This window comes from Anthonomus grandis, chromosome 18 (assembly GCF_022605725.1).
Source record: "Anthonomus grandis grandis chromosome 18, icAntGran1.3, whole genome shotgun sequence".
NCBI classification, from domain to species: Eukaryota; Metazoa; Arthropoda; class Insecta; order Coleoptera; family Curculionidae; genus Anthonomus; species Anthonomus grandis.
Genome location: NC_065563.1, coordinates 6,648,281 through 6,673,596, shown reverse-complemented (window position 1 = coordinate 6,673,596; position 25,316 = coordinate 6,648,281). Strand labels below are relative to the sequence as shown.

The following is a 25,316-nucleotide window of genomic DNA, read 5'->3' as shown; positions in this document are numbered from 1 at the left end:
TATGTATTTAGGTATTAGGTGAGTTTTAAGATGTTATGCATTTTAGGATATAATTATTTAATTTTTAAAATTAGGGTCACGTGACTATCAAAAATTTCTTCCTATTTGTCCGACTTGATTGAAATTTGGTATGTAGGGTTAATTTAGGATACAAGTAATAAATTTTTACTGATATTTTGACATATTGAATTTGAAAGTCACGTGACTTTCATAACTCTTTTGCTATTGATCCGATTGGGTTGAAATTTGGTGTTTGGAGTTTATTTAGGATGCAATTAATAAATGTTGATAGATATTTAACACATAACACATTATATTGAGAAACAACGCGACTATATAACAGATTATGGTTCTTTGAAGCATGATACAAACAACTGGTCCTCACTTTCCTTAGCATATAAGCTTTGGCTTCCCCCGACTGACCAGATTTAAGTACACCTGATAATTTTTTAAGAATTCCTTTATAGCCATTCACAAACAAGATCTAAAGGTTCCAAACTGGTCCCAACGGACCAAAAGTACGGAGCAAAGCGACTATACTTGTTTTTTTTTAGCACACGATATCAAGACTTATTTGAGAAAAAGAAGCCCAGTAGTCGACGATGATGCCAATGATAACAATGACAATATAAATTTATTCAATTATAGTCCCAAGCGCTTATACACCGAATCCATAAAACAAGCTGCGTAAAATAAATTTAAAATTAGATATTTAAAAAAAAATAAATTAGGGCTAAAATGGTGCAAAACTTTCGACTTAAAAAAAAATCATAGAAAAAAGTATTTTAGATAATATATTTAAAAATAAAAGTCCTAGTTTAAAAACGTTTATTAATATGCAGCTACCAATACGAAAAAGGAACTTGTTGGATCTTTCCATTTATTATAAATCTCCTAGCTGCCACAAATTTTTAAGAAATAATTTACTGTTTTTTCTCCCGTCAGTGCGCACCATTCAGTTATGGTTGAAAGTAAGTTGTTTGATAAAATTGTATTAAAGGCTAAATTAGACTATAATAAATTTCATGACTATATAGAGGGTTATTAAATATGGGGTTCCTAGGTCGCTTTTATTTATTATATTTTTGCTATTTAGTTTTTTTCTTCTCATGGACTTATTTATCGACCGACTTAAAAAATAATCATATCAAATTATTAGGAAAAAGAAACCGCATTTCAAAAGTGGTTACTCCCGATAATGTACTATTTAAGGAAATTAAATAAATGCCATAATTAATAGTTTGGACATTTTAAATAGGCGTGTAAACGATTTAAGTCATAAAATGTGATAAAAACTATTTTTCCGTGATTACTTGATGCAAAACTAAAACTTTCAACGCATTCATGGCGCCCTATTTTAAATTAAAAAAAAAAAGATTTTTTCTATGAGTATAAGATAAAAAGTAGCAAATAGCAGATCATTGTTTTCAGAATATTATTTTCTATCGAAATACGTAATAATATGCCAAGTGTCCTATTTAAAATAAGTTAGTGTCTCTTCCAATTAAGCCGGAAGTGATGGCAAACAATAGAATATGTCAAGAGATGCTCTTATAACTATTCTGTCGATATACCAAATTTCAATTGCTTATCTTGAAAAATAAAAAAGTTAAAATAAAAAAGTAAGTGTTTTTTCGTGTGTCACCCGGTATCTTATGATCATTATATATACAGGGTTCGCAACAGTGCGTCGGTCTTCCATAAAGCCTAAAAAAATAAGGTTAAAAATTTCTAACCTCTTAAAAAATGTTGGGACCTGATAGCGCATATCAGGAAAATATTTTGAAGTATACAGGGTGCTTTAAAAAAGTAGGACGATTTAAGCAGCATTTTTTTAAATGGAATGCCATTTTTTTAATTTTATTTTTAAGACCGCCTTAGGGTACCTAGTATATGCGCTAAATATGGCTGCTTTGTCATGCGTAGTTTGACTGTAATAATTTTTTTATAGTAATCATTACATCATTTAATTTCATCTTGATACTAGAAATGTTAATTCAATGTCAATATTGGACTTAATTGGGATTCTAGGAGAATGGAGAATGACTTTTACTTAAATTGTTTCCTTCTTTCATATACAGGGTGTTCGTAGTTAGCAATCATATTTTACGAATTTCAAACCTCCATTTCTCGCATTTTTTAAATGGAACACCCTGTATATTTTTTATCCATTTAATGAAGATTTAATACATGAACATTTTTTATTACGTAAACATATTAGCTATCTTTAGTCGTTTTTAAAATATTCACGATAATAATTAAACAAGCATATTAAAATATTTATCATTTTATTATTATTACATTAAGTGTTCAATATGTCCTCCGTTTTGTTCAAAACATAAATTAATACATTCCTGAAAACATCTTTCTACTTCATGTAGTATTTGTAGAGTTACTGGAACAAACGCATCCCGTATTCTCTACTCCATATCTACTGCCGTTGTAGGTGGATTTCTACTATAAACGATTTCTTTTACAAAACCCCATAAAAAAATCTAATTTTGTTAGGTCATGTGATCTGGCTGGCCAATTAATAGGTCCAATCCATTTTTCTTCAAAGGTTACATTTAGATATTCAGTGACATTTTCAGAAAAATGTGGAGGAGCTCCATCCTGTTGAAACCACATTCGGTTTCTAGTAATTAATGGAAGATTTGCAAGTAATCTAGGCAGTTTATTTTGTAAAAATTGAAGGTACATTTCTCCATTGAGATGACCATTAAAAAAATAGGGACCGATAATGGTGCTTCCAATAATTCCACACCACACATTTAATAATTACCTATGCTGGTAGTCGATCTGCCGCATAAAATGGGGGTTTTCGGATGAATAATAATGAAAGTTATGTCTATTTACTGATCCGTTTTTATGAAATGTTGCCTCATCCGTAAATAGGACATTAAATAGGACGTAAATAAAACATGCTGCCGATATTTGACTGACTTAGGTGAGGATCTTCGGTTACCGTTAATAACACATCTAACTCTTGCTCCTGATTAGTAACAGGCAGCATTTTACCTTGCTTGGGGTAACAAACACTCCCTATTTCCACAAATCTTGCTAGTAACCATCTAAAAGATTTTTCTTCTGGACATCTTCTATCAGGATAGCGCGCTCCATACATTCGAAAGGCTAAGAGGCAATTCTTTTCAGATTCCCCCAACACAAATATCATGTCAACAAGTTCGTCTTTGCTAAAATGCATTTTATAAGTATGCAATTTTCAATGCAAAGGTATTAAAATACCTATTTTGTTAAGAATGCAGATTTCCTGGTTCTTATTTAAACATTTTATTATCTACGGATAATTATCGTGAATATTTTAAAAACGACTAAAGATAGCTAATATGTTTACATAATAAAAAATGTTCATGTATTAAATCTTCATTAAATGGATAAAAAATATACAGGGTGTTCCATTAAAAAAAGCGAGAAATGGAGCTTTGAAATTCGTAAAATATGATTGCTAACTACGAACACCCTGTATATGACAGAAGGAAACAATTTAAGTCAAAGTAATTCTCTGTTCTTCTAAAATCCCAATTAAGTCCAATATTGACATTAAATTAACATTTTTAGTATCAAGATGAAATTAAATGATGTTTCAGATTTTTTTTATAAAAAAAATTATTGCAGTCAAACTGCGCATGACAAAGCAGCCATATTTAAAGCGTATACTAGGTAGCCTAAGGCGGTCTTAAAAATAAAATAAAAAGAATGGCATTCCATTTAAAAAAAATGCTGCTTATATCGCCCTACTTTTTTTAAGCACCCTGTATACTTCAAAATATTTTCCAGATATGCGCTATCAGGTCCAAAGAATTTTTTAAGAGGTTAGAAAATTTTAACCTAATTTTTTTAGACTTTATGGAAGACCGACGCACTGTTGGAGGACCCTGTATAATATGTTGTTTTGTGTCAATCAAACTAATTAATAAAAGTCAATTTTTATGATTTTTGTTTTATTATACCCGACCGATCATCTTCTCGAAACAGGTATAAGCAGCCCCCCTCCCCACACCCCTCTAGTTAAAATCTTGGGTACGCCCTTGATTTTAGCCTTTTAATATCATAAGGATTATACATACAGGGTGGCCATTTGAAAACGAAACAGAGCCTATTTTGGGTCCCTCAGAACATGGGAGCGGGTCCGAGGATTTTTTCGCAAATGTTCTGAGGGACCCAAAATAGGCTCTGATTCGTTTTCAAATGACCACCCTGTAGAGGGTTATGAAGATATGTGGTTCCTAGGTCGCTTTTATTTTATATATTTTCGCTTTTATTTATTATATTTTTGCTAATTAGTTTTTTTTTCTCATGGACTTATTTATCGACCAATTTAAAAAATTATCATATCAAATTATTAGGAAAAAGAAACCGCATTTTAAAAGTGGTTGCTCCCGATAATGTGCTATTTAAAGAAATTAAATAAATGCCAAAATTAATAGTTTGGACATTTTAAATAGGCGTGTAAACGATTTAAGTCACAAAATGCAATAAAAACTATTTTTCCGTGATTACTTGATTAAAAACTAGAACTTTCAACGCATTCATGGCACCCTATTTTAATATTGGAAAAAGGTTGTATATGAAAACAAGAACAATCTTATTCCCAAGAAGGAAAAAAATTGTAAAAGGAAGAAGCCGAAGACTGAAGATTTAAGTGAATGTGTAAAAATGGAAGTAAGGGATAGGATTTATGAACTATATAGGCTAAAAACAAATATAACGCTGTCATTTCTGAGGGATGTTTTAAAGCAACGCGGCACTTTGGAAATTGGACTTTCTGCTTTATCAAAATTAATTAAAAGCATAGGTTTTCGCTTTAAAAAAGACTGCAATAGAAGATATTTGTGTGAACTACCAAATATTGTAAGTCAACGAATAGGATTTTTAAGACAATATACACAAAATGAAAAATCAAAGTTAAGGAAAGTGGTATTCTTAGATGAAACTTGGATATTTTTAAACGGGAGTGGAATAAAATCTTGGCAAGATGAATCTGTGAAAAGCGTGAAAAGAAAAAAAAGATGTGGTCAGGGAAAACGATTTATTATTTTACATGCCGGGTCTTCAACGGGATTCGTTCCAGGTGCAAGTTTAAATTTTTCTTCTAAGTCTAAAAGTATGGATTATCATGACAATATGAATTGCGAAATGTTTGAAAAATGGTTAAAGGAACAGGTAATACCGAACTTGCAAGAACCTTCCTTAATAGTATTAGACAATGCGTCGTATCATTCAAGAATTTTGAATAAACAACCAAATGGAATTTGGAGAAAAAGCGAAATTTATGAATGGTTAGTAAAAGAAAATTAGAATCCCTTGCCATATATGCTAAAATCCGAACTTCTTTCAATTGCAAAATCGCTGAAAAGACCAAAAATATATGCTGTTGACGAAATAGTACGTGAATATGGCCATGAAGTTTTAAGATTGCCACCATACCATTGTCAGTTTAATGCCATTGAGCTTATATGGGCAGGGTCAAAATCTTATTATGAGAAGCATGTGGGTGCTGGGCTTAGATCTGACCAGGTTGAAGCTGTTTGGAATGAGGCATTGAATCACAACACAAAGGAGTATTGGCGGAAATCAGTGGATCACACAGAAAACATTATTAGAATCTGGTGGAAGAGAGAAAAATTACTCGATATCCAAGTTGAACCATTGATCATTGCTCCATTTGAAGAAGATTCGGAAAATGACGGAGGGTTTCCGACTCTGTTAGTGATAATGATAGTTATAATTAGTTTCTTTTTTTAGTCAAATTTGTTACTTCATTTTTACACATTCACTTAAATCTTCAGTCTTCGGCTTCTTCCTTTTACACTTTGTTTCCTGCTTGGAAATAAGATTGTTCTTGTTTTCATATACAACCTTTTGCACCATTCTTAAACTAATTCCAAGCACTTTAGCTACTTCTTCCTGTACATTCTAAGCAATCCCTTATTTTCTTTTTCGTTATTAAAATAATTAGTTTTCTTTTTGCATTTCGTTTATTATTTAGGTATGATTAAAAAGTACAAATTTTTTTTTTAAACAAAGCTAAGTAAATAAATTGATGAATGCGCTGGGAAATAGATATGCCCGGCGCATTCTCCATTTTTTTAATAGTTAGTTTTATTCCATCTTTTTTTGCCTTGTAATGTGTAAATAAATAAATATTCATAAAAAAACGACATTTTAAAGAACTGTCGTAGCTCCCCTCGTATATATTTTTTTAAAAAAAGCTAAGTAAATAAATTGGTGAATGCCCTAAGAGATAGAAATGCCCGCCGCATTCACCAGTTTTTTTTAAATTATTTTTTATCTTTTTTTGACTTTTAACTGATATAAAAGAAAAGATAAGACAACTTTTTTAATTTTCTCTGCATCAACGTATATATTGGGTCGAACGACAAATAATAAATCATAAAATTAAAATGTCATTTTGAAAGTGAGATTGTAACATGAACTTGCCTTTAAACAAAGAAAGTAGTTTTCTGGTCTCTGACTGCACTGCATCACACACAATACAAATTAATTGTTTGTCATTATACCAAAATGTATAGTTTCCCAATAATTATTACAAAAAAACACAATCACACATAAACAAAGCAGAAGACAAGATCAAATAATCGTTAAAAATTATACGCTGTGTCCTGAAATCGACAAATTAGTATGTTATGCACATACATAGGGTCATGCTAAATCGTATACTAATTTCTCAAAAATTTAGGTAACAACCATTTTTAAATGAAATATGTACAATTTTAATGAAAGGCTAGGGAGGCATTTTTGCTCTCATAAAAAAATATAAAATGCTTAGATTTAGATATTATTGCGTAAAGAAAAATTGTTATTGAGAATTCCATCTATTTCGGACAATATTTCAAAAAAGAAAAGTAAGTATTATGTCTGGCAACTTAGCAGAATATCGCGGATTCTAGGCATATACCGATGAGGCGTATACCCAACGGGCTTTATACTTATGGGCTTTTTCACGTCATGAAAGGAAATAACCAACGTATGTTTTACATGTCGGATCTCGGATACGTAGTATTCCGCAGACATTTTTACGGCGTTAAAGGCATCACGTCAGTTAATAATTTATGATCTAAGGTGTATACGCGGCTTTAATTTGTCACATGACGGCGTTCAATGTATTGTCAAACTCTCAAGGAAATAACATTTTGGCAGCCACTGATTTTTCAATTTGATTCATATTACGTGGTGACCTTTGAACCCGATAAGAACGATAAGAACGAAGGCGACTATATCTCATAGTTCTAGAGTTACTTTCAGAGAGCTACGTTTTTACAGGGTGTTCCGTTGATCATGTTACAAACTTCTAGGGCAGATAGAAAACGTCAAAAGAAAAACAAAAGTTCATATAAACATGGGTCCGGAAAAGCTTCCTCAGGGAGCTAGAGCTCTTTGAAAATAACCTTTAAAAACTAGTTTTTTTTCAATAGCTCCGGAACTACTTTAGCTACCGCAACGAATTTTGGGAGGTAAATTATTGTTAGTACGTTTATTTTTTTGAACCTACTAGATAAAAAAAAATATTTACCAGGGGCTTCAGAATCAGGGGGGTATTTGGTAAATTTAGGCCCATTTCTTTAAGAGTTTAATTTCTGCCCGTTTGGGCATTAGATTATGATGTTCCTATGCTTTTTACATAAAAAAGGTGCTCTTAGTAAAAGTCGGTAAATATCACCGTTTTTGTGGAAATTGACTAAAACCAAACTAAGATACAGCACCTGAATTAATTATTTTAATAATAATAATAATAATGCTAATTCATTGCCACTGTTTTTTTTTTTAAATTTGTCACTGTCAGTATTTTTTACATGATATTAATTCCCTTTTTATTGCGGTTAAGTAATGGAAGATTACACTTTTGCTAAATACGCCGATATGCTTTTAATTTATGGGGAAGTTCGATGTAATGGTAGAGCTGCTTCTCGACTATATGAAGAGCGGTTTCCCGAAAGGCGAATCCCAGCTTACACACTTTTTGAAAGGGTCAATCAACGGCTCAGGGAGACTGGCTCCGTTAAAATAAAACGCCAAGATAATGGCGCGCAAAGGAACATCCGAATCCCGGATTTTGAGGAAGAAGTGCTTCAGCGATTTGAAGATAACCCATCAGTAAGTACTCGAGCAGTAGCTGATGCGATGCATGTAAATCATGTTAGGGTATGGAACGCTGTTAATGAACAGCTTCTTCGGCCCTACCACCTGCAAAAGGTGCGCAATCATTAGGACGCAATGATTTTATGCCCCGCGTGAATTTTTGCCAGTGGTTTCTTGACCGGTGTACAGAAGAACCTCAATTTCCAAAATATGTCCTTTTTACTGACGAGGCTTTATTTACAAAAGAAGGCATTTTTAATTCTAAGAATAATCATGTGTGGAGTGAGGAAAATCCTTATGGTATTCATTTTAGGAGCTATCAACATAAGTTTTCGGTCAATATGTGGGCCGGTATTGTTGGAGAACGCTTAATTGGTCCAATTATGTTGCCTCCTCGTTTAACGGGAAATATTTATTTAAATTTTTTAAGAAATGTACTGCCAGAACTATTAGATGATCTGCCCCTAAATATACGACAGAACTTATGGCTGCAACACGATGGAGCGCCAGCTCATTTTTCACTTATTGTCCGCGAGTTTATAAATGAAAAGTTTGGAAGGCGCTGGATTGGCCGCGGAGGCCCTGTCACCTGGCCAGCGCGCTCACCAGATTTGACACCCTTAGATTTTTTTCTTTAGGGGCATATGAAAAGTCTCGTATATGAAACTTCAGTCGAGTCAGAAGAAGACCTGGTGGCCAGAATTTCCGCTGCTGCTGAAGTAATCCAAACCACTGTAGCATTTTTTTGTTCCCTTAGCATCATCTTAAAAAAATACTACATACTTTCTTTTTATTTAGTTTACTTTAATTTGGAAAGAATATTGTTTATTAATTATTCTAATTTATTTATGTTAATCTCGGCAACATCGCTTTCGGAGGTATCCATAATTTAAACAAAGTATGTACTGTGTGTTGCCTAAAAGCTCTAGAGACTTTTAAATAATTAAATGGACTCTTGAAGTACTTTTAATTTATTTCGACATCATTAAACCTGTTTTTTATATTGTGTTACATGTTTTATTATTAACAACACAGTTTACGTTTGTATTTAAGTATTTTATTATCAAAAAATGCATAAACAAAATCCAGTCTAACTTGACCTTGCTTTAAACAATCAGCGCATATCGATCTTCGGGTTAAGGTTCAGAGTTGCCATATTGTGCTGGAACGGAAAAGCGGCTGATCTTATTATTTTCAATATTCAAAATGAATTAAAATCATTATCATTATTGATTGAGAATCATATCATTATTGAAGGATTTTGATAGGTCCTGGTTTATGTTCTTCAGTCGTACATAATTATTTATGTAGATTTCCTAGCAGCTCTATTCCTTTTCCTGGTAAAAGGTACCTTGGCAACAACGGCAATGGTTCGGTGGTGGGAGGTCACCAAGCACCAAGGTGAACCTTGATGCCCATCCATCTTTCTTTTTGGCGTGCGACCGAAGATCTGACAAGTCGTTCTAATTTTGCCTAGAAAAAAGGGCGAATCAAGTAAAGTTTTCCATTTCGGGATGTGTTAATATTTTAAACTTACTTATTTTTCGCACTGCATCTACCGATGTAGTTTTCCTTTTGCTGGCGGGCGTGGTTTATCTGATTTTGTGATTTTTGAGTTTTCCCATGACATCACGTAAGTAGCACGTGGTTCCTTTGTAAGTGTCTTTAAATCAGGTATTCCTTCCTTTATTTAGAGATTCCCTCGTCCTGCGTTGCTGCCCAATCAACTTTAACGAAGGTTCATAATTCTACGCCACAAACTATCTTTGACTGATATTTTTGGGGGGTCCTTCTTACTTATTGCTTAGTCCTTAGTCCTTATGTCATTTTGTCTACTTTTACCTGCCCCAACCACGTGATTGCTGCCATACTGCCTGACGCCATTTTCAACGCCGAGCCCTGCCTTCAACCCTTGCTACTTCCAGACTGTTGACCTTCATCCTCATCCACCTAAGGCCATGCCTTCAGGCCTGTCAATTGCTGGATAATGCTTCCCTAGCATTCCTACGCAGTAACGCTGAGCAGGAAGTGTTTAAGCTGCGTGGCGGAGTTGGTAAAATTTCATCATACTTATATGAACTTGGTTTAATGATTTATTTATTCTATTTTGATTGATTGTGGTATTTATTTTTGTTGGTACACATACTTTGATTTATAAGTAGCCCTGTGCGTACTGTCTATTTAATCCTTTTTTCCTGCGTAGTGAATTCATGAATTTTCCCCAGGTTTAACGTCATATAATTAATGTCATATTCCTATTTTAATTTAATATAAACCCATAGAGCTACACGTTCTCTTTGTGATATTTGAGTGTTACTATCACTATTTTCAGTATCTTTTTTATCCATTTTTTTATCACTATCACACCACCATTTGTAAATAGTTGTAAGTATTTTATTGACCGCACGGAATGCAATGTTTCAGTTGACATCTAGGGTATAAAATAAATTTTGTTAAAAAATTAAAATAAACCGTTTCACTTGAAGTTGATACCAGTCCAGACTATTGCTTAAAAAAAAAACATAATTAAGTTTCTTGATTTACTTAATTATAAACAACATCTTTAATTATAAAATTTAAATAAACTTTAATTAAATTAAGTGGCGTCCAAAGATGAAATCAGTAAGTATAAAAAGGGAGGGATGATCTGCCCACCACCACGCTCACCAGACTAAAAGCTGCCGTGCATTTATGAGGCAAGCCAAAAAAAAATATGCATAGGGTAGAAAAATTGCCACACCACGCCTGATATTTTTAACCACGTCAACCTTAATATGGTGCGTAGATACAATAAATGTATCGATCGTGGCGGCCGGCATTTTGAGCAATTAATATTTTAGGTTTATTTTTGTAATACCAATCTTTAATAAAATTTGTTTAGGTTTCTAAAATTGTTAATTTGTTGGTTTTTTATTACACTTAAAATCATTATTTTATGCCTCAAGGTAATTAAAGTGACAGTTAATTAATTTGAGTACCAATTTAATAAAGTGGCTACCTTAACTTTTTTTAAACATTTATTTTTTACTTACACCAGATTTTTTTTTAAATTGTTTATTAATAATAATAGATAATTCATTTTTGTATATCATAACTTCCTTTTCGTCAATTTTCACAAAAACGGTGATATCATTTACCGACTTTTACTAAGAGCACCTTTTTTATGTAAAAAGCATAGGAACACCATAATCTAATGCCCAAACGGGCAGAAATTAAACTCTTAAAGAAATGGGCCTAAATTTACCAAATACCCCCCTGATTCTGAAGCCCCTGGTAAATTTTTTTTTTATTTAGTAGGTTCAAAAAAATAAACGTACTAACAATAATTTACCTCCCAAAATTCGTTGCGATAGCTAAAGTAGTTCCGGAGCTATTGAAAAAAAACTAGTTTTTAAAGGTTATTTTCAAAGAGCTCTAGCCCCCTGAGGAAGCTTTTCCGGACCCATGTTTATATGAACTTTTGTTTTTCTTTTGACGTTTTCTATCTGCCCTAGAAATTTGTAACACGATCAACGGAACACCCTGTATAAGGTCAATTATGTCGGATTTATATTGACTATCTAAAACAAAAATTCATCAAAAGCAGAATTGATAAATCTTATGTTAAGGTGAGCCATCGATAGATTTTTCTTTTTCATTAAATAGTTGGAAATTTTCTTTTAATCATAAGAAAAGCAAAACCTTTTGAACAAAAGACGTCAATTTTCATTTAATTTTTTTTTTAATTTTGAATCAATTTTTAAAGAATTGATTGATTGAAAAGATTTTAGTCAATTTTTGGGATATACAGGGGACATACTTTGGGATATACAGAATTAAAGGTATAAAATAATTAATAAAAAAATAGTAAAAATTGAATTTCAGTAATAATGATATACTTTAAAATTTTTTCTAGTCTACCAACACTACTTACTGCCTTTACCACATTTCAACGGTATCGCTGCCTAAATCATTTTGAAATTGTGGTTTAATTACGTATATTACATACGAAAACATTTAATTTTATTAAACCACTTGAACTTAAGATGGAAAATTTTGGCTTTGCCAAAGAAATAAACTCTTAATCCAATTAAAAATAAGCAATACAAAAATACACTTGATCACCTAACCTCATCACTCCATCTGTTCTATTTTCAATTGACGTTTGCATACTGAACAGTTCAAAGTTGATCGATATTTCTGGAGTCGCGCTCAAAAAGTTATACGCAAATTTACGTTCGGTTTAATTCGCGCAGTGAAAGGAAAAATGTGGATGTTTCCAATAGTTGGAATACCTAAAGCCACTGAGTAAGTAGTTGTATTACCTCCATTATTAATGCAAATAACTTCGTCAGACTCTTGACTGGTTTCCACTACTATCACTGGGGGATCATTATCTTCATTCACCTCTGGCATATTTTCCCCGATAGTTGGCTCGATACTTTCAAGGTTATCGCTAAAAGTTTCGATTTCCATGGAATCATTGTGCTTAACAACTGATTCATTATCGTAGCAAACTATTTCAATAATACTGTTACTACTGTTGTAAGATTGTTGCTCTAAAAATGGGTTGCTATATAATAATTAATTATTAAAAAACAAAATTAATCACCTGTTTGATTAGCATTAGACTCTATACAAACGGAAGGTGCTTGGATGTTGTTTGGTACCACTTGGGCAAACGGCTTATCCACCAGGTTCTGAGAGACTTCTGCGGTTGTTTTTGCTACAAACTGACCTCTTGGTGCAGTACAGGCTAAATTAAGTCTGGGCCTGAAACGTGATCCAATTTAAAACTATTTGTCTCAAATTCTTATAAACTTACCTGGAAAGGTTCATTTTATTCTTGAACCCTGGCCTGCTCCGTATAGTTAAAGCGGTTTTGCACTTTTGGGCATAAAGTAGCTTATCGATAGCGTAAAAGAAATTGCTTTTGCATGCTGTTAGTACTGCGTGTAGGGTTGCTGGGTGAGTTTCAGGAAAAAGCTGCATCAGTCGTAGGAAATAAAAAAAATGCGAGTTGTTTGAACGTGGGGTCTTGGCGTGGACTTCTTCAGTAGGAGCTGTAGTGGGATTTAATGATTTCCTCTGGAAGTAAAATAAAAATTAATTAAACTTCCTGAAAGGATTCTTTACGAGTTTTATAAAGGATTTAGGTTGGCCAAAATTTAAAAATTTGGAAATATTTTATAGGTTTTTTATGTAGTGTGACCTTTAGGAAAAACATTTTTCACATAATTTTTTGAGTACAGAAAAGTGTTTTATACAAATGTTGCTAAATGTTCAAATTACTCGAAATTAAAGTTAAATTCAAATTCAAATTTAAATTCATTAATTACGAGTAATTAATTTTACAAATTATTCTTTGGTGAATAATCGACTAATAAATGAGATAAAACTGTGGACTGTATAAAAAGAGAAATTTTGATATTATTCACCATTGAGCGGCGAAACAAAGGGGCCTTAACGACTTACCCGTGAGAATCTAGTTGCTGGATCTTCGTGCACTTTATAGTTCTCATGAATTTGAGGCGCCTCTGTTTACACTAATTTTGAGTTTGTAGAATTAAGGTTTTTGCGGTACCCGAAAAGTTGGTGGTACTTTCAACAAACAAAACGAGAGAGATACTGCCGCTTATTGCAATCCAAAATTCTTCGCGCATAGCGCATGTCGCATAGGCCACCTTTTTTTACTAACGCGCAAAGATACTGAGTGCAATGATATATTAAAGTTAGTTTATTCATTCCTTGCAATAATCAATTATAGATTAATTTTACTGATATCAATCCCAACAAAAATAATTCTCTATACTATAAAGTATTGACCATAACCGCCCACTAAAATGCAAAGTATTTTACTATGCAAAAAAAAAGAAAAAATTGATTCAAAAAGAAAGAAAACTAACTAATGATTATTAAAAATATTTTTAACATAAAGAGATTTACTGGTTTGGTAAGGGGTACAATTTTACCAATGGTCGCTTATATACTCCATTGGCTGTACGCACCGTAGCCACTCTTGTTACACCATCTGCACCAGGATGGAGTGTAATAATACGCCCAATAAGCCATTTTAGAGGAGGAAAAAGTTCATTTTTAATTACCATTAACATCCCCTCTTTAGCTTATTTTAGTTTCCTTATACCACTTTTGCCTTTGTTGCAAGGAATGTAGGTACTCGGTATGCCACCGATTCCAAAAGTCTTGGTGCATTCCTTGCAACAATTGCCATCTGTCGAGTCTAGAAACTTTTAAATTGGTGACATCTGGCTCCGGAATAGAAGATAATGGAGACAGCGTTAAGAAATGCCCGGGAGTTAATACTGTTAAGTCATTTGGATCTGAACTGATAGAACACAAGGGACGGGAATTTAAAACCGATTCTATCTGAACTAGAATGGTATAGAATTCTTCATATGTTATATATTTGCTCTCCCACAATTCTAATAAAATGTCCCTTTACTGACTTGACTCCTGTTTCCCACAATCCTCCAAAATGAGGAGATGAAGGAGGGTTAAAAATCCATTTAATGTGCTCCTGTTGAGCAGCTAATTCAAAATAAGACTGTGATAACTATGTCTTAGCCGTTTTTCTTGATTTTAAGAGGGCTTGTGAAACAGTAGATAGGAGTATTTTAATAAACAAATTAGAGCATATAGGAATCAAGAATACTGTTTTAGAGTGGTTTAAGTCATACTTGGATAAAAGATCTCAACGTGTGTCTTATAAAAATTGTTTGTCGGAGTCTGTAAATGTTAAATATGGTGTACCACAAGGAACGGTTTTGGGTCCGCTGTTATTTTTAATCTATATTAATGATATGGTTAGAGTAACACTTAAGTGTAAAATTATTCTTTTTGCTGACGACACAATTCTTTATATTATAGGTAAAAACTTACAACAAATGCAGAAAGATTTGAATGATGATTTGGGCGTATTTTTGATTGGCTGTGTGTTAATAAGCTATGTCTAAATACTGATAAATCCAAATTTTGCATATTTAGAAAGAAATCAAAGCTTAGTGAAGCGGAAATCCAAAATATGCACATAGCTGTAAATGGGGAAAAATATTACTTATGATGGGAAAATTCAATATTTAGGCATAATGTTGGATTGCAATCTAAACTTTCAAGCTCATGCTGATTATGTAATGCGAAAATTTTCAAAAAAAGGCGGTTTTATAACTCGAATAGGTAAAAACTTAAGCATGCATACCAAACTACAACTCTATAATATTATTGCTCTCCCACACTTACAATTCTGTTCGACTTTGTTATTTAATCTACCTCAGTATAAAATAAACCAAATGGAGAAAATACAAAATAGAGCTATGAGACAAATTTTAAAATGTAGTTGGTATACGCCAATTAAATGTATGTTGAATGTTCTGAATGTGTTGTCTGTGAAGCAAAGAGTTTTATTTAATGTGTCTCTGTTTGTTTTTAAACTTAAAAATAATTTGTTACCTAACTATTTGTGTGATGGATTGAAGGTATTTAGTGATATTCATAGTTATCATACGAGAAATCGTACAGATTTTATTTTATTGGAACGGTGCAATTCGACCCAAATGCAAAACTCGGTTTTATATAAGGGATTATCTGAATTTAACAAATTACCTGTGATAATCTAAACCGATTCAAAAGGCTCCTAAGAAAATTTATTTTAGATAACTGTTAGTACAGATAGTTATATTTATTTATTTTAATTTTACAAATTTTAGCCCGTTTTTATTTATTTTATTTATACACTTAGCACTGTAGGTTTATTCTTGTTTCTTTTTGTTTGTGTCCTGTACATACATTACATTTCTTATTTTTATTTTTATTTAATTTTCTCATATTTACAGATGTTGTTTTTTTTTTTATATTTCTACTATTGTAATAAGACTAATAAGGCAAACTTGTACTTATAATATGTAGCTTTTTTATGCTAAATAAATGCTTTATTAGGAACTCCAAATAAAGTTCTCCGTTTAAACGTGGTGGCAGTTCAAATGGCCCAATCAAAAAATTGCCAATAATTCCCGCCCAGATATTTATTGATTGGAATTGATGTTGATGATGAGAAATAATAGTATCACGGGGATTTTCATCAGCCCATACAAGCGAGTTATGTAAGTTTTTAATTTCATTTTTAGTAAACCCTGCTTCATCCGTAAAAAGAATCGTGCTGATAAAGTTAGGGTTATTTCGCTGCTGATCTAACAGCCAGTTTGCGAAGTATATTCTAGGAGCAGAAGTAGAAAAAAAAGAAGTAAATCTCTAGGCAGTAGTTCATGCACTTTTTGTAAGTGATATCGGTACATCAATTGTTCTTGAAGCTACAGCGTCTAAAATATTTTCTTCCAATTGCACTGTACGTGCTGTTCTCCTCCAACCACCATTATTCTTTTTTTTCAAAACATCCTAAAATTGCATTAAGGAAATTTAATAGTATTCCTCATTAAGTGGAAAACAGAAACCTACCAGTTTCCCTTAGACGTTGATCAACACGTTGAAATGTTTTCTGATCCGGAATAATGCGATTGGATTGCGAGACGCCAGACCATACATAAGATGCATATCTGCATACTCAATAAAAGTAAACTTCATATTTTGACGTAATTTAAATTAAAAGTTACCAAAAAATACAAAAATTAAAAAAATATTATCAAATAAAGAATGATTATGTTGACAAAGATTAGGTTTAAATGATAGGTATTTGCTAAATTTGGAGTATAGCAACGTTTGTAACAATAATCCGTTCAAAAATGCAAAAATTCCGATAATTAAGTCAGGTACAATACAATTGGTTTACATAATTTTTTTATTTTTTTTAAATTTAGTTTTTATCTTAAGAATGACAAAAAAGAAATAAACGTATAATAAATAAGAAATATTTTGTAAAAGTATTTTTTAGGACACCACAGTATTTTTAGGAACATGTATTTTTTTTAAATTAAATAACTTACATCGAAATTTTCTGATCTTTAAATAACTGGCGTACTTATCTCATTTAAAAAAAAAAAAAAAAAAAACATTGGCTCGTTTATTATTTTTTTTCTCCAAAACGGTTCATTTTATCGATAATGAACAAAAATACCTCTTTTTTAGCCTAGGGTTCAAGGTATTTAAATTTATTTTTTGTAGACTTTAACATACAGGCTGTTAAAAATATACGCATTAAAGTGTACAACCTAGTCCGCCCCTGGTAAAGTAAACAAGGTAAATGTATTTTAAGGATGTGATTTTAAGAGGTCCCTAATAGTGTTCATCACCTAAAATTTTTATTAAATTCTACCGGGTAGTTTAAAAGTAATTTATGAAATACCAATTTCCAGCAGCGTCCTTTAGGAGGCTGTATCTTCGTAAAGAAGGCCTGTAGGATTTTTTTTAAAAGGAACGTTAGGTATTATTTTTCGATGTTCTATCTGGATCCGAGAGATTTCCCACATGAATCGGGACACCCTGTATATATTAATAAACATATTTATTGTTTTGCTTATAAGTTAATTAACATTAAACCTCATCTTTATTATTTACCTATTAATAATTAAATATCTTAAACTATGTTTTTTTTTCAAAATTTAAATTTATATTAAATTACATAAAATATCAAATAATTTAAATAAATAATTCCTATTTTTTAACAGCTGATAAATGTGTTTTGTGCATGTATTGTAAAATCAAACTATATTATGCCCTTATTATCTAAAATTGAGCCAACCCATCTAACTAAAAAGTGTTCCAGACAAAACCAAAAAATACTACTAGGGACATAGTAAAGCCACTTCCATTTTTATCAATAAGGTTGTTTTATTTTGTCGTGTGTGTTAATTACAAAATATGTGATTATAGGGGTACAAAGCGATAAAAAATACCATAAATTTACAATTTAAGCCCCCAAAAAATTGCCTCAGTATTTATATTTTTTAATTATAGCAAAATAAGAGCTAAAAAAACCTTGTGCAAGCCGGCAATAATTACGTATTTAACGTATGTAAAAAAATCGGGTCTTGTCGACTTTAAGTATCTCCGATTTTGCAATATTTTAAAATTTAAGTATAAAGAGTACTTTAAAAAGAATAGATTAAGAGAAAAAAAATGCGGATTATTCACATAGGACGCTAAAAAATAATATTTAATATTGCTTTAAATGATGTCAAAAATAAGCTCTACTTTAGTCTATTTGATGATCGAAACTCGTTGCTATTAACGATTACATTGTCAAACTTTTGACATGTGATCTCGCAGTTGCCAAATTATGTATATTTTCTATAATAAACATAGTTATTTCTCTAAAATTCAATGTAAGTAATAAGAAACAAGCACAATTAAAAAGCATATTATCCTATATAAAAAGAGAAAACACGAAATACATCTAAATCTATCTGCAAAAATAATAGCAGTGCTTTTACATTATAATAGTGAATGGGTTTCACTCTTTGTACACAAGCAAAAGATTCATATCCTTATGCAGATGTTCGTACCTCTATATTTTCTAACATTTTGAGATTCTATTCATGTGAAAAAATATATAGAGGGCTCGTAGATATCGAGCCCTCCATGTGCTCAACGTCCTAATCCAATCCAACTCAACCCAACCCTATACAGGGTGTTCGGAAGGTGAGTAGCCAAACGGAAATGGTGAATAGGTGAGGTTACTAGCTATTTAAAACACATAGTATTTTTTTATTTTTCCTCAAAATTAAGGAGTAATTTTCCCCGTTTTTTTAACCTTTACTTTAACTTAACGTTTACTTTAGCCTTTATTTTTTTTTTAATGTTTGGCCAAAATGACGCACAATTAATCTTATTTTAAAGACTATGCTGTCTCATTCAGATTTAGGTAATAACTAAGAAAAATATTTAAAGGGAAACTAATAGTGGAGTAACCAACTTTCTGAAATCAATAGAAAAAAAAATTACGTCAACTTTACAATGGAAAAAATAATAATAAAAAAAAGTTGTGGGGTTTTAAAATGTGTTAAAAAACTTCTCTAGTTAATAGTCTTTCTAACGATATGCCATATGTAAGAAAAATAATTAGGTAACTTACGAAAAACAACTAAGTTTGTCTTCAAGGACTCGTGAACCAATTTCTTGAAAGCAACCTAATTGAGCAGGTATAAACTTATATCTCCTTTATCATTCGGCGACACTCTCTTTGTGCCCCGCTACCTTAAACTGTTACCTTCCACTAACCATAATACGAGTATTATTTATTCAAGACTTGTCTTTCTACGCTACTTCACATATTTTTAACTCCGCTCTATTCATATTGTTTTTGATGACTTTCGTTAACTTTGTTTTATTGTTACTGTTGCCTCCTATGGCTGGTGGCTTTACAAACGAGGAGTACGCCAATATTCTAATGGCATATGCTAGAGCTGATGGAAAATGGAGACAAGAAGAAAAAAGAATTTACCAAGAGCGTTTTCCCAATATACGCCAACCTAATCGTCATACTTTTGAAACGACCTTTAGACGCTTAAGTGAAACTGGTAGTCTAAATCGCCGTAAACCTGGAGTTCGCAGACAACATAATGTTGCTGATGACGAACCAATTCTGGAAGCTTTTGACGAAGATCCCACAATGAGCATCCGGACTGTAGCTGCCAATATAAACCTAAGTGTATGGAAGGTCTGGTCTGTTCTTTATACGAAAAGCATCCCGTTCATTACACTCCCGTGCAAGATCTTGAAGGAAACGACTACCAAAGACACATTCAGTTTTGCCGCCTCCTGCTATATAGGGACGTGGATAACTGCGATTTCTTAAAAACATACTGTGGACAAATAAATCCAAGTTTTCAAGGGAGGAAGTTACCAACTTTCCTAATTTGCATTATTAAGCCCCAAAAGAAGAAAACTCAAAAATGAAGAAAGTCGTGTCCTTTCAAAGGAAATTCTCAGTAAACGTTTGGGCAGGCCTAATTGGTAATACCCTAATTGGTCCACATTATTTACCGGATAATTTGAATAGGGATTATTATTTAGATTTGTTATTAAATGATCTGCCCGAACTCTTGAACGGGGTTTCACGTTTTCTCAATGAAGAACAAATGACGTTCCAACACGATGGGTGCCCAGCGCTCTGGAGATTGGCGATCCGGGAGCACCTAGACAATGCATCTCCCAATACTTGGATTGGCAGAAATGGCCCTATCCCATGGCCTGCATGATCACCGGACTTGACGCCGCTAGATTTTTACGTCTAAGGCCGTGCAAAAGAACTTGTGTATTTCGAACCTATGAATACAAGGGAACAATTGATAGGAAAAATTAATGACGCTTTTGTAATAATGAGACGGGAACTAACATTACAGTATACCACAAGAGAAATAAGAAAGCAATGCTACGCGTGTATTAGAATTGATAGCGAATAATTTGAGCAAGACTTATAAATAAACGATTTGAAGTAAAAAATATGTTTTTTTTTTAATCAACCTGTAAAGGAAAGGGTCATGGAAACGAAAGGGCACAATAGGTTTAGCTGTTTTAGAACGGTGAAAGAGATATATCGCAATAGATTTAGCGGTGTTAGAAAGAGACATAAGTTTATACCTGCTCAATTAGGTTGCTTTCCAGAATTTGGTTCACGCGTCCTTGAAGACAAACTTATTTGTTTTTCGTAAGTTACCTAATTATTTTTGTTACATGTGGCATATCGTTATTCGTTAGAAACATTTTTTACACGAAAATAAAGGTACTTAGTGACAAGAAAAGGTAAAAACAATTTTTTTTTATGTTATTGTATAAACAATTTCGTCATTTTGTTAATTTTTTATGTACAGGGTGAGTTTTTCAAAGCGCGGAGTAGTATTATGCATTGATGATATTATTTATCGATGACGTGCTCCTGGACTATTATTTGGTTAAGCATTCTTCACATTTTAAAAATATTTTGGACTATACAGGGTGTTCCGAAAAAGCAGAGCACTACAAAAGTTAATTTTTTTAAATGGAACACCCTGTATTGCAAAACATTTTTGAATTCTTTGCGTAATTACCAATCTTTTTTGATAATGGTTTAATATGCCAAAAATTAATAGTTTAGGAGATAAATCAAATTTTGTTAAAAATTTAGAATTTGCACGCATCTCTTTAATATTAAAATTTAGCACCTAAATTTTGAATACAGACTTAATTTTTATCATCAGAAGTAAAATAAAGTTACTTTGATATGCATGCTATGTAAAATTATTCATTTTGTTATACAGGGTGTTTTTTTTGAAAGGCCAAACTTGCCCAACTTTAAATATAAAAATCTCTCTTATTTTAAATGAAACACCCTGTATATTTTCATGTCATCTAATAGCTTACTTAAGAGCCTATAAATTTTATTAATAATGTCCTATCTCTATATCTAACAGTTTTTGAGATATCATGGATTTTTCTGTTTTTCTCCTGTAAAAACTGACAATGCCGACTTAAAGTTTTGAAGCACCTCGTATTTTTTATGTATCCATCAAGGCGCCGTGGAAACAAATGAAAAAAATCTCAATAACAAAAAGACAGTTACATTAGTTAATTAGAGATTAATAGTTAGATTTGTTTTAAGGTGTTTTTTAGATATTTGTTTTCAATATTAAAAATGAATTATTCAAGAAATGAATTTATTGATATGATTTTTGTTTTGGGTGAAGCAAATAAAAATTGTCTGCTAGCTCAAAGGCTATATAGAGAAAAATATCCTCAACGGCGCACACCCGATTCCCGCAGTTTTCGCGTTGTTATGGACCGATTTATGACGACTGGTAGCGTGGATCTGCCAAAACGTAATGTTGCTAATAGGGTGGCAAATGAAGGTAAAGAACTTGAAATTCTTTTGCAAATTGAGGAGGATCCCCACATTGGTAGCCGTAGGTTAGCCTTACTTTCTGATGTTTCGTAGACAACGGTAAACCGGACAACACGGAAATATAAATACCACCCATATCACATTAAGTTGCATCAAGAACTTCACAATCAAGATTTTCAGCTACGTGTAACTTTTTGTGAATGGTTACTTCGCAAAATTGAAATTAATCCAAATTTTGTTAACTATATTATGTATTCCGACGAGGCGACATTTAAAAGCAATGGTGCTGTCAATAGGCATAATATGCACTATTATGCAACAGAGAACCCTGGGTACGTGAGGTTCAGCACCAGAATCATTGGTCCCTTAATGTTTAGTGCGGCATCCATAATAACCGTATAATTGGACCATATTTTTTTAATGAACCTTTGAATGGGCATTCATATCGAGTATTTTTACAGCAGCAATTGCATGAATTATTAGAAGAAGTCAATCTCCAGGAACGGCAAAGTATGTGGTTTCAACAAGATGGTGCGCCTCCCCATTTTCATCGTGCAGTAAGGGAATATTTGGATCAAGAATATCCTCAAAGATGGATTGGTCGCGGAGGATTTGTTGCATGGCCGCCAAGGTCTTGCGATCTTACGCCGCTAGATTTCTTTCTGTGGGGTTATCTCAAAGATAAAGTCTATGCAACAAAACCAACTACAAGGGAGGATATGATTATTAGAATTAGGGATGCCTGTCAAACCGTAACACCAGGAATGTTATACCATGTTCGACAAAATATAATTAAAAGAATTAATATTTGTATCGAACAAGGAGGACATATCTTTGAACATTTGTTGAACAGAAATTAACTTTTATTATATAAAAATAAGTGAATTTAATAAAAAGAAACGTCCATAAATTTGTTTCATTTTATAAGACAAAAATAACACGAAATGAAGAAATATAAGTATATTTCAAAAACTATTAGAGATAGGGATAGAATATTATTAATAAAATTTATAGGCTCTTAAGTAAGCTATTAGATGACATGAAAATATACAGGGTGTTTCATTTAAAATAAGAGAGATTTTTATATTTAAAGTTGGGCAAGTTTGGCCTTTCAAAAAAAACACCCTGTATAACAAAATGAATAATTTTACATAGCACGCATATCAAAGTAACTTTATTTTACTTCTGATGATAAAAATTAAGTCTGTATTCAAAATTTAGGTGCTAAATTTTAATATTAAAGAGATGCGTGCAAATTCTAAATTTTTAACAAAATTTGATTTATCTCCTAAACTATTAATTTTTGGCATATTAAACCATTATCAAAAAAGATTGGTAATTACGCAAAGAATTCAAAAATGTTTTGCAATACAGGGTGTTCCATTTAAAAAAATTTACTTTTGTAGTGCCCTGCTTTTTCGGAGCACTCTGTATAGTCCAAAATATTTTTAAAATGTGAAGAATTCTTAACCAAATAATAGTCCAGGAACACGTCATCGATAAATAATATCATCAATGCATAATACCACTCCGCGCTTTGAAATACCCTGTATAATTTCATTAAAATTAAATAATTTTTCAAAACTACAAAATTTTTAGTTGCAAAAAAATAAAAAAAAGCAAAACTGGCACAGTTGAAATCTGAACCCAGGCCGGGCTTATACTTTACTCTCACTCATTACCATCAAACCATGAAGCGCTTGCGGCGAATATTCGAAAACGAGTTTATATCATACACATGATTTTTTTCTTTTTTTATTATTTTATTAAAGAAAATGTTATTCATCCTCCAATTTCTTAAGATAGACTATTTCATATTCAAAAATGTTAAAAATCGGAGATACCTAAAGTCTATTAGAACCAAAAATCTTCATAATATCCAAAGTTTGGTATTTTTTCCAATCATCATCACTTTTTCAGTAATAAAATATTCAAACTCAACATTCTATGTAAACATTTTAAAAAAAAATCGTTTTTTTAGACGTCCCTTTAACTTTACCAGACCCGAAAACGGATTTCTAGGAAGCTAATTAGAACATTTTCATGAAACAAAAAGCATATTGCTGAGAAAAGTACTCTTTATAAAAGTTGCAAAATGTTTAAACAATTACATTAAAACATATAAAATAAACACTTAAAGAAATATCGGCCTTTTTATCTATGAATATTGAATATCTTGAGATAAGATCTAATCTTCAGGGCAATGGCTCTTTCGCTCAATAATAGGAAAAAATTGGCATATGTATGAGTCTGCAAAACTAAAATATAGAATTTCAAAAAACAAAACTATAAAACCAGTCTCAAAAGTCCTTAACTCCCTAAATTCGACCCTGAAAATAATGATATTGAATATCGTTATTTTACAACAAATTGAAATTCTCACTTTGCAAAATTCATGGATTTCCTGGAAAAATCTGTAGGGATTAAAGAAGGAAAATAAATAAAAAAAACATTGAAACAACTCACCGACGTTCCGTGATTTGATATCGATTCGCGCCTCTTTTCTAAACTGCACAGTTTATTTTTGATCAGCTGCGATGACGGATGAGGTTGACGTGACACCCACGGGCATAAAATCGGTTGATTTTTAAATACTGGTTTGCTATTAAAACCGAATACACCACTTTCCATAATTACCGGGAAAACACGGGAGAAAAATATACCAATAGACGTCAATTTTCAACCAGAAGTGGAAAACTTCAAAATTCTGTCAAACGTGACCCGTCATTAATAGTTGCTAAGGGTTATCATTATGAAAAATTTGTTTTATGCATAGAAGATGCGATGGTGTTTTATTTGATTTGATTGAAGTTTAATTGGTTTTGTCTCTTTTCAGCTCATTGATTGATTTAACTCGTTTCTTTCCTCTGAGACGTATCCTCTATAAAACGTTCAAAAGCAATAAAATAACAGCGGCTTATTTTTATTAAACCCAAAATTAAAACGCACATCCGAAAATAGCCCGTCGATCCCGAAAATAGTCACGGATTCGACGAAAATGCGGACGTCACGCACATAAAAAGGAGAAAAATTTGCTTTCGTATGCTAAAATAGGGTTTTTCCAAAAAAGTCAACATTTAATTGTACACCGACAAAAATAAATTATTATTTGGAGAAAAGATTATAAAATGACGAGACTATAGCCGGTTTTCAGCGGTGAATGGTTATTAGTTCCAATGCGTTTCTGCGATTCTGGTTTTAACCAAAATAAGGGAAAACGTGATGAACAGCTGTTTGGCGTTTGGTATTTACCAATTATTACCCGGTTTTGGACTTGGGTTATTCTTTCGGTTCCAAAAATTAAATCCAGAGCTGATTTTGTTGTTTTCGTTATTCTTGTGGGACTGTCTATTAGCTGAGTAAGGTCAAAAGTAGAGATAGTCACAGTCCGCATTTGTTCTATACATAACATCAATTACATCAATATTCA

General features: G+C 32.2%; 2 protein-coding genes across 4 annotated transcripts in view; one reads left to right on the top strand and one right to left on the bottom strand.

Annotated features, from left to right (window-relative positions):
- Positions 1-24,611, bottom strand: part of LOC126746911 (uncharacterized) — a 32,498-nt gene extending 7,887 nt beyond the window's left edge. Inside the window, exons 1-4 of the mRNA XM_050455335.1 lie at positions 24,353-24,611; positions 12,926-13,188; positions 12,713-12,873; positions 12,426-12,659 (exon numbers count right to left, since the gene is read on the bottom strand). Coding sequence (XP_050311292.1) covers positions 12,426-12,659; positions 12,713-12,873; positions 12,926-13,188; positions 24,353-24,517 — 823 coding nt within the window. The 5' untranslated portion in view covers positions 24,518-24,611. The remainder of the gene's footprint in view (positions 1-12,425; positions 12,660-12,712; positions 12,874-12,925; positions 13,189-24,352) is intronic.
- The window catches only part of LOC126746897 (protein FAM184A-like), a 115,440-nt gene continuing 102,393 nt past the window's right edge, over positions 12,270-25,316 (top strand). The window contains exon 1 of one of the 3 annotated variants that reach the window (XM_050455305.1): positions 12,270-12,408. In XM_050455305.1, coding sequence (XP_050311262.1) covers positions 12,368-12,408 — 41 coding nt within the window. In that variant the 5' untranslated portion in view covers positions 12,270-12,367. Of the gene's footprint in view, positions 12,409-16,149; positions 16,218-25,316 lie in introns of those variants that run through there. The other 2 variants (XM_050455303.1, XM_050455304.1) reach the window with 2 other exon arrangements.